At 34.3% G+C, this 17,325-nt stretch overlaps 1 protein-coding gene and 1 non-coding gene across 2 annotated transcripts; both read left to right on the top strand.

Moving 5' to 3' along the window:
• The first annotated feature begins 790 nt into the window (after nt 1–790).
• On the top strand, nt 791–864 carry TRNAE-UUC (transfer RNA glutamic acid (anticodon UUC)). The gene has a single exon. It is a non-coding gene; the product is annotated as a tRNA-Glu (tRNA).
• A 13,089-nt stretch (nt 865–13,953) lies between these two features.
• LOC147566112 (small ribosomal subunit protein uS19-like) lies at nt 13,954–15,618 on the top strand. The gene is made up of 3 exons (XM_086652583.1): nt 13,954–14,356; nt 14,466–14,600; nt 15,278–15,618. The coding sequence occupies exons 1-3, from the start codon at nt 14,144–14,146 to the stop codon at nt 15,389–15,391; spliced, it is 462 nt and encodes a 153-aa protein (XP_086508709.1). The 5' UTR covers nt 13,954–14,143; the 3' UTR covers nt 15,392–15,618.
• Nucleotides 15,619–17,325: the final 1,707 nt, after the last annotated feature.

Here is a 17,325-nt window from a genome sequence, read left to right on the forward strand (position 1 = left end):
CTTCCATTTTCTTTTTGGATCTTTTGAGTCATTCCCCCATGATATCTGATCGATTTTTTTTCTTCTTTGGATAGAAAAATTGTCCGCAGTTTTGGATCCCTAAGAAAGGCCTTAGGACTACAAGACTTCACTCCACAAGACTTGGCTTAAGAGCATCTTCATTTAGTATCTAAATATTGATTTTTTGCTTTTTGCCCCCTGATCTTCATCTCCTCATGTTTTTCTCTCTCATTTTCTTTTCTTCTTTCTTTATCTCGCTTTGTCTCCCTCACCGTCCATCTCTCTCGCTCCCTCTTTCTCTCTCACTAGACATGTTCCCTCTCTTTCTCTCACTTGCTGTCTATCTCTCTTGTTTCCTCCCTCTTGTTCCCTCTCTCTCAGACACACAGTTCCGGTGAAGGGAAATTAATGTTCCCTTCGCCGAAACCAGACCTCAGATCTCGAGAAGGGTTTCTGGTAAAACCCTGTTTCTGTGGTCACCAACCACGAAGTCGAACAAAATTACAACGGAAGAGAGAGAGAGAGAGAATAGAGACAGAGAAAAAAAAGCAGTAAAGGAGCGAGAAATAATGAGCGAGAAAGAGGGAGGTTGGCGGTTGAGGGAAATGGTAGTGATGCTCGGAAGTTGTGATGGTGAAAAAAAAGGTGTAGAAGATTAAGAGGTTAAAAACAATCATGTGTAATTTTGGGTTCGAAAATACCAAACTAACCAACATGGCAACACTCAATACTAAATCATGAGATTGTTCCTTGAGGTTAATAAACAAGAATTGAAGTTACAAGACACAAATCCATTGTAGTCCAGCCCGGTTAGGATACCTGGCTTTCACCCAGGCGACCCGGGTTCAAATCCCGGCAATGGAAATCTTTTTCTTGTTAAATTTTTTTCCCTTCTTTGGCAAAACAAACAAACAAAATTGAAGTGATTCTGACATGGCAGATACAGAGGAACTTTCCTTATCTAGCTGGCTCTGACTTTGGCAACACTACAAGTTTCCTAACTTCAAACTGTTCACACTTCAATATTTGACCACTCCCCTTTTCTTTATTTATTTATTTATTTTAAACTTTATTATTTATTTATTTATTTGTTAATTAGTTTTAAACTTGAAAAACAGTTGTCTCGACTCGACTTTTAAGATAATCTCCACTCGGCTTATTGGATTTAAATGATTGATTGGTGGTTAAGTATTACCAAATTAATTATTTACTATATATTTATGTACTTTTAGTCAATAACAAATTGAAAAATAACTTATTTATTTATTTGTTTGTTTCTTATAGTTTGAATGATTTATATTGATATTTTTATGAGAAGTCACATGATTGATATAAGAGGAATAGCACATGGCACCAGTCATTTCTAGGGTCCTACCTATCTTGTTAGCTTAAGGTATGGTATGGAGCCCCATTTTCATGATTCTAATTAATAATTTAGTTAGTTTGGTAATGAAAACATTAACATTAATTAGGTAATCAAGGATCCAAGATATACCTAACATGCAACCATTTTTAGTTTATGAAATCGACCTATCAGCAGATGACGATTAGACAATAATGAATAATGTAATTGGAATAAAGAAGTATTAGGCGCTGAACTCTCAAGTAACATTTGACGAACACATCACACAAATATAGTAGCTATATAACTAATAATTTAGATAAACCTACAGTTTAAATTGGCCCTATAATATCGTAATTTGATCTTGTTTAAAGTTAATTTTTTTTCTAAAAAAAGATCGGCTCAAATCACTAAGACCTAATCTTTATGTATGTCTACTACTCTGTCTTTGATCTCTGATAAGTTTAAACAAAATTAGTCTCCAAATAACCACCGCAATAATTTTTCTTTTTCATAAACCAAGAAAGATGCCATCACACCTCATTGGATACCCCCTACTATGCTAGTTAAGGAAGGTTGATGTCTTATTTATGTCATTGACAGATGAGATCGAAATAGGTTTAAGAGTTAATTCCTATATGGCCCCCTACTTTGTGACCAGCTTCCTTTATGGCCCCCTTTTTTTCGTAAATTCAAATACGGCCCCCTATTTTTATGGAAATGTCCTAACTACCCTTCCTTTAAATCTTTTTTCAAAATAAAATAAAAAAAACAAACATAATTCCACCTCACTTCCCTCTTCACCACTTATCTCTCTCCACCTCACCTCTCTTTCCAAATCATCTTTCTCTCTCTCCACCTCACCTTTTTCTCTCTCCACCTCACCTCTCTCTCTCCACCTCACACTATCTTCTCCGATGAAGGTCGCCGGCCGGAAAATTTTCCGGCCGGCGACCTTCAACCTAAAAAAAAAAAAAAAAAAAATTTTTTTTTTTTAACTCTCATCTCCCTCTCTCTCTAAAAACTCCGGCGAAGGGGGTTCCCTTCGCCGGAGTACGGGTCTGTTGAAGAACAGACCCGATCTGGTCTGTTGAAGAACAGACCAGTTCCGGTCTGTTGAAGAACAGACCCGTACTCCGGCGAAGGGAACCCCCTTCGCCGGAGTTTTTAGAGAGAGAGGGAGATGAGAGTTTTTTTTTTTTTTTTTTAGGTTGAAGGTCGCCGGCCGGAAAATTTTCCGGCCGGCGACCTTCATCGGAGAAGAAAGATAGAGTGAGTTGGAGAGAGAGAGAGGTGAGTTGGAGAGAGAGAAAGATGATTTGGGAAGAGAAGTGAGGTGAAGAGAGATAAGTGGTGGAGAGGGAAGTGAGGTGGAATTATGTTTGTTTTTTTTATTTTATTTTGAAAAAAGATTTAAAGGAAGGGTAGTTAGGACATTTCCATGAAAATAGGGGGCCATATTTGAATTTACGAAAAAAATGGGGCCATAAAGGAAGCTGGTCACAAAGTAGGGGGCCATATAGGAATTAACTCTAGGTTTAACTTTTCACTATTACAACCTCCAGATTTATCACAGCTAAAATCATTAAAACTTAACATTCTGCACCAACAAATAAATTGAAGCTAAAGTAAATCTCAAAGGGATGGAATGGGCAAAATCTTAAGCACATCAACTTCTTCGTAATTAAAGGCGAAAACCAAAATTTATTTGTCATTTTCAAAGTCCTAAAAGTGAGATTCAACTATCAACAAAATCAAGAGGTTCCAATCAACCCATTTTCAATTTGTTAGCAGGAATTGCAAAAATTATGCAGATATTCAGAGTGGTCCAAGAAAAAACTCTATTGAGCTTGAAAAAACACAATTTATTTAGTCTAAGGTTCAAAACTATTGGATATATCTATTTTGTATATAACTACTACTAGTATAAGATAATGAAAAAAGAATTGTATGGTACGGATTAGGAAAGTACATACCAAACAGATCGAATCCAATTATTGAAAGAAAGAAAAAACCGCGGAATCATCATTTGCCCTTACATCGATTCCACCACCTCCATCTCCATCTCTTCCTTCCACTTCATTTCTTTATACATTTATTATTTCCTAACAACTTCTCCTTATATTCAGTACCCTAGCCAGCCAATCACCATACTCATCTTTTATTACTCTCTCTCTCTTCTTGTATACTATTCTCTTTTCACAATACATGATATATATATCAACCCTTCCTCATAACCATATATCAACATCTCAAAACCCCACCCACAGTCAACCCATTTCTCTCTTTCTCTAATCTTTTCTCTTTTTTCTAGCTACTTTCTAATTAACTTGTACCCATAAAAAAATATGAGTGGTCTAATGAAGAAGATATTGTGTTGTGGATTAATGAAGAGAAGTTCATCTGTACGCTCAGATCGTCTCCCTCAAGGTTATGTAAGAGTTTATGTTGGTAAAGAAGTTCCATGCAAACTTGAAGTCGAAGCCAATTATCTAAACCACCCATTGTTTGAGAGTTTATTACAACTCTCTGTTGAAGAATTTGGGTATTCATATAAAGGTGCATTGAGAATAGCTTGTGAGATTGATTTGTTTATGTACCTTTTAGACCTTTTAAAATCAAGAAATCCGTGTGCTCATTATATGGAATTTCAAGATCTTATTTCTAAGTTCTATGCTGATACTGCAACAAAGGGTGCTCGGTCATCATCACTAGTTTAATATTTATTTTTATTTTTCCTACGTTCATATATATACATTTTTGTAATGAGAACATTTCAATTCATTGAGTTCGATCCTCTCAAAATGTGAGTGATTGATGAGATAAATAAATTTCATTTTTCTTATGTTTTTTTTATATTATTTCGATTGTTTCAATTTTTTTCCGAATCACTTATTGCATGGTGCGTACCTATTATCTCTTTCGCTGAGATGATTTTGAGCTTTAGCGAGACATTCGTACCCGTGCCCATGTTTGGTGCATGGAAACAGAACATGATTACTAGAAATTAATCACATTCTGAACTGTGGCGGACCCATGAAATTCTCTTTGTGGGGATACTTTTAGTTAGAACGAAAATCATCCAAATTTTTTAACGTGATGTGAAAGCGAATAATTTCTGTACATGATCGTTAGATTCGAATCTAATTCAACCAATATCGTTTTGTGAGTTACTTTGATCGAAATTAATATAAGTAGTCTTATACGCATTCAAATTATATATACAGTATATAAAGAAGTTAAAGAGGATGAACAAAATCATTTTAGAAAAATAGTCAGAAAATAACAGTTATATATGTATAAGAAAATGAAATAAAAAGAAGAGATAAGAATGATATAGAGAAAAATATCTATAACAATGTTAATGGGAGTCATTGAATTTACAATGAAAAAAGACTAAAAAGTGAACTGATCTGTAAATAGGGGGTCAAAATGAAGAAATATAAAGTATAGCTAATTACAAACTAGGGGCATATCTGAATTTACTTATTGGAAAATAAAAAAGAAAAAGTGAGGTCCAATGGATTCGAGCCTAAATCAACAAGACAGACAACTTGAGGTAATACCACCACACTAACTGTTCTTTACTGACAGAAGTATGGCGTTTGTATTATATAATACATTTCACCTCTATTAGGAATCAACCCAAACAATGGGGCCTTGGGGGCACGTGCCCCCACAAGTCCCTACATGAGTCCGCCCTTGATTCCGAAATGATGTTTGCCACACAAATATAAAATTGATGTAGATGTAGCTAAGAAGAAAATTAATAACGGAGAAAACGACAAAATAACAAAGAACGTAACACAAAGAAATGAGGAAATTGATTAATTTTGACTTGTTTGATTCCTCTCTATGTGTAGAATATGACAAGTAAAAGAAGAGGCAAACTAAAAATCCCAATACTAACAAAGTAGAAACATCAAAATAAGGATACTTGCAAACACCAAACTCTTCCTAAATTAAGCAGAAAACAACTCCCAAATTGAGTGGTCAATTGAATGTTTTCTAATTCATTAGAAACATTATTCAACAATGTGTTGGTGGCACACTGCAGTAGGGATGAGATTTTGGTCCGGTAACACGGAACTCGCCCACGACCGTCTGAGTCCGAATGATCCGTGACTGTCCGATGCCTGAATTGGTTTGTATCCGCCCGACCGAAAGAACTTCAGCAGACGGACTCAGACATAGATACTTTACCTGGTGATCCGACCGAGTCCGCCCACTTATATAGTCCGCCCGACCGAACCCGTCAATACCTGTCCGTTTATCCTACCCGTTATACCTGCCCGCCTATATGATTGATTTCCAGCCTTTAGATTTTTAGGGTTAGCTACAACTGTTAGATTTCAACAGTGAAAATGTATAACCCAAATCACTTTTCTTAATCTTGTCTTCGTCTCTCCACTTCGCTTGTATTTCTCTTCTCCAAAATCTCAATATCTCATCACTAACTCAAGAATCCACAACAGGCCGATCGTAATCCATGAGAAGAAGAATAGAACCGACCGTAATCCATGAGAAATCTCAATGATTATCTTTTAATTTGTATTCATTTAGTTATTGGAATTATAAAGTGGGAGTTTAGAAAGTTGTATTTAGCTACTAAATTGTTTTAATTTCGAATAAAAATTTCTTTAGTTGTTCATTAGTGACTGGTGTCCGACCGACCGTTACCCGGTTTGTCCGACTATCAAAACAGTCACAGACATACACTTTATTGGAAATTTTTTTGAAATGTCTGCCCGTTTTGTCCGAATGTCTAAGCGGACGCTCAAGACTTGTGCCCGTTCCGCCCGGATCGGTTGAGTTAGTGTCTGTTTCTCGCCAGTCAGGACCAATTTGCACCCCTATACTGCAGTTTATATTTATCTAAAAGTAAAAAAAAAAAAAAAAAAAATTTGTATTTATCTGAAAATAAATATGCAAAAGCCGTTGAAATTCAAAAGAAAATTTATATAAAAAGCGAAAAGACAGATAAAAACAAAAAAGACAACTAAGTATACGGTGGAAAAATGTTAACATAAATTCGTGAAAATAAGTTCAATAGTAGGCTAACGATAAAAAGATTAAAATTTTGTTACTTTAGCCCTTGTGGACAAAACATTCATTTTGAAATTGCAATGGTTTTATTTTTTTGTTATTTTCCAAATGTTTTTAAACAAACCCATCAGATACTCCAAATTTACCACTAATACAGAAATGGAAAAAAAATATTTATGGTCGTGAAGATATTTACTTGTCCAGTTAAGCAACTAATAAGTTTGTTTTTAAGTGCATCTCTAATAATAAAAATTAAATTAAATTTGTCTCATAAGCTATATTTTAGTTAGGAAAAATTTACCTAAACCAACTAAATTAGAAAACCTATCAAAAACAAAATAAAAAGACAGTAAGGGCGGTAGACTTCTTTAAATATTAGGAATATCTTTACTATCTATTTTTCTTTTATTATAAAAATGTTTTAAATTATTTTTAATTATTAAAAAACAACTATAGATTTTTAGTTAACTGTTAGGGATATTTTCAAAGTTGTTAAAAAGACTTTTGATGTTGAAAAAATATAATTTATTATTCATATAGCTTATTATATACCATTATACTCTTTACTTAGTTATCTTATTGTAAAAATCCTAATCCAATTGGTTTAATGTCTTTAATACATTTTTAGAGACTAGGGTATATCCCGTGCCCTAGGGCACGGACACTTGTATCAATCAAATGTTACGAAATTTTTTGTTATATTTTATTGAGAGAGAGAGAGATTTTTATGAGTTATTATTTTTTGTATTATTTTTTTGTTTCTTTTATCTTAAATTAGTTAATATTTTATTGAGAGAGAGATTTTAATTTCTTATTTTAACCCTTGAAATTTATTTTGTTTCTTTTTTTCTTAAATTAGTTATTTTATTTCTAAGAAGGAAACGATTATTGTTTTTTAAATAGGTAACTTTATTTCTACGAAGGACTATATTTTAAATTTTGGGAGGGACTCCTAAACAATATACCAAATGTTACGAAATTTATTGTTATATTTTATTGAGAGAGAGAGATTTTATGAGCTATTATTTTTTGTATTATTTTTTTGTTTCTTTTATCTTAAATTAGTTAATATTTTATTGAGAGAGATATTTTAATTTCTTTTTTTAACCCTTGAAATTTATTTTGTTTCTTGTTTTCTTAAATTAGTTATTTTATTTCTAAGAAGGAAACGATTATTGTTTTTTAAATAGGTAACTTTATTTCTACGAAGGACTATATTTTAAATTTTGGGAGGGACTCCTAAACAATATACATAATTAAATAAGGATGTTTGTCCCAGTCATCGTTTTCCCTTCTGTTTTATATAGCCCAGCGCTTTGGGGAAAGCTAAATAGTTTTCGGGGTGTGAAATTTTAAAGGGAATATGCAAAATTTTGAAAAGTTTCCGGGGAAACATATTTTATGGGGAATATGGTTCAAAATAAAAAACTCTCCCCCTCACCTCCCTCCACCTCACCTCACCTCCCTCCACCTCATCTTCTCTCTCTCTTCTCCGATAGGTCGCCGGCCGGAAAATTTTCCGGCCGGCGACCTATCGGAGAAGAGAGAGAGAAGATGAGGTGGAGAGAGAAGATGAGGTGGAGGGAGAGAAGTGAGGTGGAGAGAGAGAGCTGAGGTGGAGAAACTATTTTGTTTTCCCCCTAAATAAAATTGTCAAACAAAATTGACTAATTTTTGACCAAGTCTTCACACCCCGGATACTATTTAGCTTTCCCCAAAGCGCTGGCCTTTATATAATAGATTGTTGAGAACATAGAAAAATCTTTTTACGAAAATATCTACTACTTTTAATTTCTAATTTTAATTCAAAATTGCTAAACATTTCTTTTCAAATTATTAAAGTTTTTAATTCAAAGTTTATAGGTAGTTTTTATCTTCTAATAATTTTATTTAACTATTAACAAAACGTAAATGTTACTTTTAATAAACGGTCTGAAAGTTATTTTTCAAATTGACAGATCCTTATTTGATCCTCTTTTATTATAATCACTCTCTTTAATATTTGTTATATTAATGTCCTTTATAAAATTGTTTGTAATACTAGCACGAGTTTATACGTTGTTTATACAAAAAAAGCAAAATTACATTTACATAAATAATCTTATATTAATTTTTAAATTGAAAAAATTATATTTTTCATTCTGTTTCTTCGGCTCAGTTAGCCTCTACAAAGAAACATATATTTAATGATTTATAATGTTGAAATACTATATCTTATTAAACTTTTATCTTTTTATTAAATTAAATAACATTTCAAAGATATTTATCATTATTAAATATCTATAAAGTTTGAGAATTTTATTCAATACATTTAAATTATAAAAAACCTTTTGTTGATATAGATAAAAGTCTTTTTTGTATTAATTTGTTATCTTTGAATTGACCACGAATTTGAGAATTTGAGAACGAATTTAAGACGGTCTTGAACAAAATCAACATAATTGGGGTTCCTCTCCACCTTTCTTATGAGCTGATTTAACGATAAAAAATACAACCTTATATTGTCTCCCAATTTATTTAGCTCACCTAACTTTAATTATTAAAGTTAGTTTTTTTAAATTTAAAAATTATTAAAGATTTTAAATTAAATTTTATAACTAGTTTTTATTTTTAAGAATTTTATTTTAATATTAATTAAAAAATAAATTTACTTTAATAAATTGTCTACAAAATTAGTCTAAATATTTACAAAGGCAACTTATTTGATTTATTGACTTATAAACACTCCCTTTTATATTTGTTAATACTAATATACATCGTAAAGTTTATACATTTTTAAAAGGAGACGAAATTAAATTTATTGTCATGAACGTGAAGTGAGTGTGTTAAGGTAAAAATGGGTGACTGTGACTAACGGTTAGTGTATCATGTAAAAACTGTAAGTGTATATAACATTTTCTTTTTTGTAAGTGTTACAAACTTTACCTCAAGTCCACCCCCACCGCGAACGACCAAACATAGATAAACGAGAAGTTACACAGGCACAGAGAACATTATATTTGATTGGTCTAACTCAATAAACTAGGTCAAATGATGAAATCCACCTAAGAAAGAAAATTTCATCTCCATATTCTCTACCATCCTACGGTAGAGTTATTTGCATCCCCATATTACCAGGGGGTGGAACTATGAGAAGACTAACCCAGACTATAGCTTGGGTTAGGTCTTATAAGTTCCGCACCAAGTTACCAACATCTATAGGAGGCAGTCTGGCTGGGCGAACTTCGGCTTCGCGTACTTGAGGGCAGAGGTTCAAATTCACTCGTATTTTTTAATATTTTTTTTACCTAGGTTTGATAAATTAAAACCCTATTTTGGCCCCTAATTTATAACCAAGTCTTTATTTTATCCTTAACACTTAACCAACTGTTGTTTTGACACTCAATTGTGTCTAGACTTTATTTTCGACCCCCACTATTTTTGTCTTTCCTCTCTTCTCTTTTCCTTTTCTTTCTTTCTTCCATTTCCATTTTTTTTCTATTATCACTTCAACCTCTACCATAGGCCTTTCCTCTACTTCTTAGCGAAGTTATCGTGGTATGTCTTATTGTCTACCATATTTTATTTCAACAACTTGGTAAGACAAAAGAGTTGGCGTCCTTGATTTTTGTGTTTTTCTCACAAATTTAACTTCAAATTTTTTTCGCTTCTCAGAGTTTGGTATGTCTAACGGTAGAAAGTAGAAAATTTTATTGTAAAATAATAAAATAAGAAGCAATTGCATTGCACAAAAAATGTCATTATCTTTTCGAAGTAATAATGCCCTAAAATTTCATTCACAAACTTTACTTGAGCCAGCCCTGCGTAAAACGAAATCTTGGCTCCACCCTGCATATTACCTATGCACTCTTCATCCTTCATTTTTATTTATATTTATTAACAATATGCTTTGAAAATCACTCTTATCTCTCTTCCTCCCCTTCGTAAGAGGATTCTTTTTTTCAAGATAAAATGTCCTCTTATTATTTTTAACATATAATTTGAACTTATTTGTTTTTCTATAATTTAATTGTGTATACTAATTATTTATATTTAGATTCTGGTCAAAGCAACTCACTGTTAGTCGTAGCCTAAAAATTGAGAGTGTAATTATGACATATAGAGATCATTGGTTTGATCGACACATTTTTTTTAGCGATTCACACTTACAATCAATTTTGGTAGAGCTTCGTAATGAAGCTCGACAATTTATCATTGGTGATGGTGTTCGTTTTTACTATTTAATATGATTAAACATAACTCCCCCCCCCCCCCCCCCCCCCCCCAAAGAAAATTTTATGATCCACCGCTAGCCATCGTCAAGGCCTTTGAAACTAGTGGTGGTCGGAAGTTGTGGAGGTAGGCCTGTAAACGGTAGCTTATCGGATCGGATATAGGCATATCCGACATCTGATAATTATCTGACGGATATTAGAAATCAATATTCGAATCCGATAATATTAACGGATATCGGATATTATCCGATCCGAAATGGAAACAAATTTTTATAATTTAAGTTAAAATTTTTAACATTAGATATTGGTTTATCCGATATCCGATAATATCTGAAAATAAATCTCAACCATATATTTTATATATTATTATTTGTAAATTTTTATTTTTTTTTATATTACTTATCGGGCCGGATATTGGTTTATCCGATACCCGATAAGCAGATAACCGATAAGGAATATCCGAAATTTCGAATATTTTATTAAAATTCGAATATGGATGCGGATCGGATGTCAAATATTCAGATATCCATTAACAGGCGTATGTGGAGGTGAGAGTCTGTGTGGGTATACGAGGTGATCGGGGTCGAAACTAGTAGTGGTTGGAAGATGTGGAGGTGAAGATAAAGATTAAGGCCAATTATCAATTAAGTAAATCTTTGGAGAGAAAGATAAGTTTGTCCCCCAAGTCAATATTGGTCCTGAGCTAAGCCTTGGCTAAACCTTGGAAATCTTAATGCCATAATGCTTTTCAAATCCTCTTAGCGATCACCTACTGCAATAATTCTTGCTAAGAAGAACGCACATATTGTGGCTTGAATAAGTCTTTAGGCTCCATAGATTTTTGTTATGTCCTAAAAATCGCGACCTTAAAAATATCTTATTTGGGTAGTGTGCTTATGGTGAAGTTTTAAAAGTGCCCCCACTTTTGCTAAAGGCGCCTTACTAGGGGTGGGAAACATATCAGACGGGTAATCCACGGATACATACTTTCCCGGTCCGGGCGGAACTGACACAATTTTAGGTTTGTCCACTCGGACTGCTGGACAAAACGGGCGGACACTTGACAAAATCAAGTTGTCCATTGCCCGTTCGTGTTCGCCAAAAATACCGAACAATATGGGCATCATGTTATTCGGTTCCGGCCCGCGCATAACCACTTTTTATTTCTTATTTAAGTGCCCATAAGATACTAATAAAATTTTACCTTAGATTGAAACTCACTTTGAAGTCCAAAAAATACAGTTCTATCTCTCAACTCTTATAGTAACTTCAATCACTTTTTCTGTTATAATAGTGATGGGGACAAAAATGTAGAGAATAAATTTTATTTTTGTTATAATATCATAGTTCCACATTATGAATTTTTTGAGACAAAAGAGATCTAATGCTTTATGAAGAAGAGAAATGTAAGTTATAGTTTAATAATGCAGGTAGGTTCAAGTGGGCAACCTAAATGATAACTCCTTCAACAAAAAAAAAAAACTAAATGATAACTGTTCATAAAAAAAAAGGCCGCGGCTTTGGGGAATAAAGAAAATTCTCCGGGAGATAAATTCTCGAGGAATTCTAGATTTTTTGAAAGTTCTCCAGGGAATAAATTTTTATGGGGAATACAAAATACATTTTTTTTGAAAGTTCTCCTCCATCTCATCTGTTCTCTCTGCCACTTCATCTTCTCGCCACCTCATCATCTTCTCCGACGAAAGTCGCCGGCCGGCCAATTTTCCGGCCGACGACCTTCAAACATACAAAAAAAAAAAAACATTTTTTTATTTTCTCTCTCCACTCTCTCAGAGCCATCATTGTTAGAACGATGGTAGCACCTGCAATCAGTGATAATTCTCTATATGTATAACTAGAAAATAAAGATCATAATCTAACATGAGCAGATTCACTAGGTTGAATCATATTGTAATATTAAGAAGAACACGTCTATGGAATACAAAATGTAACTGCACCTAACCATATTATTGGCAACTGACCTTATATTGACTAATACGACGACGCAGTTTCTGAATGTTGGCTTCTTTATCCTTAATGTCAATAGCTTCATCTTGCCCTACCTCAAAGTCGTCAGCAATCTCAGGATGATCCACTTGATCCACGATAATTTCGTCTTCCACACTACTGAAAAATCAATGTTAGCTTCAAGGTTGAAAACATTCATGCAAAATTGCAAATTCGCTATAAACCCACAAGCCACAACTAGAACTAGAAGTGTGGATGAGCTTCAGTGAGAGAAAAATATCAACAAATTAAATATGAAAACCTCCAATCTGAAACCAAAGCACGAACACTAGTAGATCTTTGGAGATTCGTTCTCTTAGTCCCTTAGTTCCCCTTAAGTGATTGAACTTTGAAGAACAATAATTTTAATCAAGAGCAAAAGTGATTAGGGATTCTTAACCCTAATACGGAATGAATGATATTTGTCAATGTAACTAAACCCTCATCAAACCCATCTCCCACTTCATCAAATCTGATTTAGAGAGAGAGAATTTAAAAAAAAAAAAAATTTAGAGAGAGAGAGAAAATAAAAAAAAAAAAAGATTTTTTTTTTTTTATGTTTGAAGGTCGCCGGCCGGAAAATTGGCCGGTCGGCGACCTTCGCCGGAGAAGATGATGAGATGGCGTGAAGATGAGGAGAGGTGATGAGATGGAGGAGCCTTCTAAAAATTGTTTTATTTTGTACTCCCAAAATTAGAAGCCCCTTACCAATAAAAAGAAACATAAAAGTCAATCTTACTTGACTAATTTTAAGAAAAGTCTTTATTCCCCGGAAAATTTTCTTTATTCCCAAAGCCGCGGAAAAAAAAAAACCTAAATGATAACCTTTTAGTTAAATCATTACTATATATGCAATACAATAAAAATTTCTGTTAACAGTTGGCAGCCCAAGTGGTTCCAAGGTGTTGACATAAACTCCAGAAATCCCTGGAGGTCCCAGGATTATTAGGGTGTAAATAATGTTGTTGGGCTTTAGGCCATGTCTTGTTGGGCTATAGGCCCGGTTCTGTTAGTGTTTGAGTGGGCGGTTATCGAGCTTATCACATATATGATGTGTCAAATGTAAAGGCATACGTAGATCGTAGTCGACTTCCAAAAAAAAAAAAATACAATAAAAATTTCAAAGTGAGTCCGGTCGAGCTTTAACAGGTCGGAATCTGACCGAAGGTCGGTTAGAGCTTCATGTCCGTCCCTTAAAGTTGGCGGTCCGAACGGGTAGTGTCCGTCTTGGACACCAGACACCTGTGGACACATTGGACTCGGGCGGTGCTTGAGTAGATCCGGCCCACGGACTTTTTTTCCACCCCTAGACCATAATGATGTTTGGGCTTGGTAAAATTTTTCGTGTGCCGATTAACACTTCAGGACAATTGTTGCATCGCGCAATCAATTTGAGAATATATAAACTCCGTAAACCCTAAATCAGATGGGCTTCTTCCTCTCTATATCTCCTCCGTCTTGCTGAATTCCCTGCCACCAAACCCTAAAAGCTAGAGAAGCTCAGTCTAGAGAGAGAGAGAGAGAGAGAGAAGTCATGGCGGATCCAGATGTTGAGGTTGAGGTTGGAGGAGCAGCACCAAAGAGGAGAACATTTAGGAAGTTCTCCTTCAAAGGAGTTGATCTCGATCAACTTCTCGACATGGGAACTGATGAGTTAGTTAAGCTTTTTCCTGCCAGAGCTCGTCGGAGGTTTCAACGTGGTCTCAAGAGAAAGCCTATGGCTCTCATCAAGAAGCTCCGCAAAGCTGTAAGTTTTCATCATTCTCTTTCTTTCTCTCTCTCTCTAGAAGATAGCATAGATTGAAATTAGTTCTAACTTGTTGATCGTAAATGATGGTGATTTTTTGGTTGAGCAGAAGCGTGATGCACCAGCAGGAGAGAAACCTGAACCAGTAAGAACACATCTTCGTAACATGATCATTGTTCCAGAGATGATTGGTAGCATTGTTGGTGTTTACAATGGAAAGACCTTCAACCAGGTTGAAATCAAGGTGAAAATTTTCATTTCTAATTCCAATAGTATCTCTTATAACTTGAATGACTACCTTTGTGTTTGTGTCAGAAATAATTAGGTCTTTTGTGATCTACAAGAATTAGAGTGATACAGTGACAATAATTAAACTTGAGCTTTGCCAATTTTGTATTGTCGATGTACATGTATAGGTCTGCAACTTTATATAGGAACATTAGAAACCATAATGTGATCAAATTTTACAGGAATATTAAGAGGTGTTTTTGTATTGGAACTTACATTTTCCGGTCGTGTATGGAGTTGTCTGTCTGTTTTAGCTTCGTTTCAGTTGCCCATTTGTTATGTGTATTAGACACATCTATGCACGAAAGAAACTAAGAAAATCTTAAAATGAAGTGTTTGATCGTCTTAGTTGATTAAGAGTTTTATTCCGAGCTACTACTATCATCTCATGTGCATTTTTTGTGTCTACTATTGATCCATTACAATTAGCATCTAATTGACATATGGAGGGTACAAATTTTAACAATTGCCAAATATGGGGTTTTGTTGGAGAAAAAAATCATGTGAATTTGTGATACTACTAATACGTTTTGCTTTGGAGCTAAGAGGATCATTTATTTTTGCGAAAAATCGTGTGAAAATGTTTTCTCTGTCTTATACATGCCCTAAATTAGCAATCTGTGGGTTTTGCAGCCTGAGATGATCGGACACTACTTGGCAGAGTTCTCCATCTCATACAAGCCTGTGAAGCACGGAAGACCTGGTATTGGTGCTACCCACTCATCTAGGTTTATTCCCCTCAAGTGATGGGTTTTATATCTCATCTTCTGGGATAGATATATTTCACCATACCAATATTTTTGGACCTAGCGTTTGTAGTGAAGATAGATCTCTTGTTTTCGATTAGGGTATTATGTCTGCTGCAGTTTTTCTTTTCACTTCTTGAGATGACATCTTTGTTGCAAGTTATTTTATTAAAACATCTAATTTTGCTGTCACATTTTAAGTTTCAATAGAAAGAACTTATTTAGTGAGTTTTATTAGCGACTTCGAAATCTTTTTTGTAAGAATCCCCAACAAGCTTGCTCGTCTCCCCATGACCCATACCCCAGAAGGTTCCCCATTTAGGACAAGCATAATTTCTTCTTTGATGTGAAGTCTCCTTGATTACCATCAACATTTGTATTAGCTTGCTTGGTTCTTCAACCACTTAGGACTCCCAATCATGGAACAATATCGAAGTGGAAAATTTTCTTTCCCTCTGTATTATTGTTAAATTTTCAGGTTTGGTGGATTTGAGAATCACACTGAGCAAACATATAGAAAAGGAATTTAAGATACAAAAACAAAAGGAATTCAAGATACAAATTGATTTTCATTTCAAAAGTTCACTAGTAAAGCTACCGAATTAACTATGTAAATAGATAAAAAAAGAATTCAAGATACAAAAATAGAATTTGAATTCGAATTTCATTTCTGAAGGCAAGTTATTGAATGAGCTTAGCAAGCAGATACAAAAGAAATTCAAGATGCAAAATTTGAGTTTGACATTGAACTTTCACAAATACCGATTTCGCTTTTTGGATCCTCTTTCGTATAATTGACTTGCTGTTTAGACTCTTTTTTTCCAGTGTTGCAATTTGGACTCTCTTTTTCAAAAAACAAGTTAAATATAACAGTTCAAAAACACATGGGAGATGAAAGTACTATTTTACCCTTCTTAGGAAGATACTATTTTACCCTTTGATTAACCTAACTCAACATGAGTTCTGACCCGCCAACTGACCCTGTATGTTCTAAACGAGCTTCTTCTTCCTTACAAAAGTGAGTTTGTTCTCTAATACAGTAGTATTTTTATCTGCAGTATTGTACATAATTTCATTTGCAAATTTTTTTTCCCTAAAATCTTTCTCTATTATCACTACAAAAAACCCTAGATCACCAACAATCGCAATGGCCCACCTTCAATTCTTAAGCTTTTCTCTCTCCCTTTCCTGTTTCTATCTCTAAAAGTTGAGGAGAGGAAAACCGAGAAAGGAGATAAATTTCATCTTCTTCAATTCAAATCCTTGAAGAAATCCCTAATCCCTTAATGTGGGTGGTTAGGTGATTGTGATTGTGATTGATCAGAAGACATTGAAGCTCGAAGTAGGAAATGATACAGGAGCATCTTTGTCTTCTTCTATTCTCATCCTGAAACAACTTAGATCTTGATGTTGAGATGAGTTTCAAGAACTACTGAAAATTGTATCTATTTTTGTTCGATCAATTGATGCTGGTTTTGTTGGAGAGTTTCAATCATTAAATTCAATTTTGTGTTTAGCATTGGCCGCATTTGGGTATCTGTTATTAAGGAGATTTGAGAGAGAGAGATGGTACATCCAGTATGGATCCTTCATTATCAACTCCATAGTCCCTTTGGAACTCTTTCTCCCACCGAATTCTAAGCACATCACAACGTTTCCCACTCTTCCTCCTTCATTATCAACTCCAGAGGCCTAAACAATTTCACCCAATTATGGATCCTTCCCCACCGACCAAAACAATGGTATCCTTGCCCTCATCCATGGCTTCACTGGAGAATGTAGTCTTTTTATCCAGCTAAAGCCATTCATTTCACCAAATTCGGGTTAGCCACTTGTGCAATTGATTATCAAAGCCATGGTTAAACACTATGTCTTCGATGCCATATCCCTGATATTAACCCCGTTCTTGGATTCTTTCACATCTCAATGCCCATC

This window comes from Eschscholzia californica, unplaced genomic scaffold (assembly GCF_041429995.1).
Source record: "Eschscholzia californica isolate CP2 unplaced genomic scaffold, dmEscCali1.0.p SCAF_1, whole genome shotgun sequence".
NCBI classification, from domain to species: Eukaryota; Viridiplantae; Streptophyta; class Magnoliopsida; order Ranunculales; family Papaveraceae; genus Eschscholzia; species Eschscholzia californica.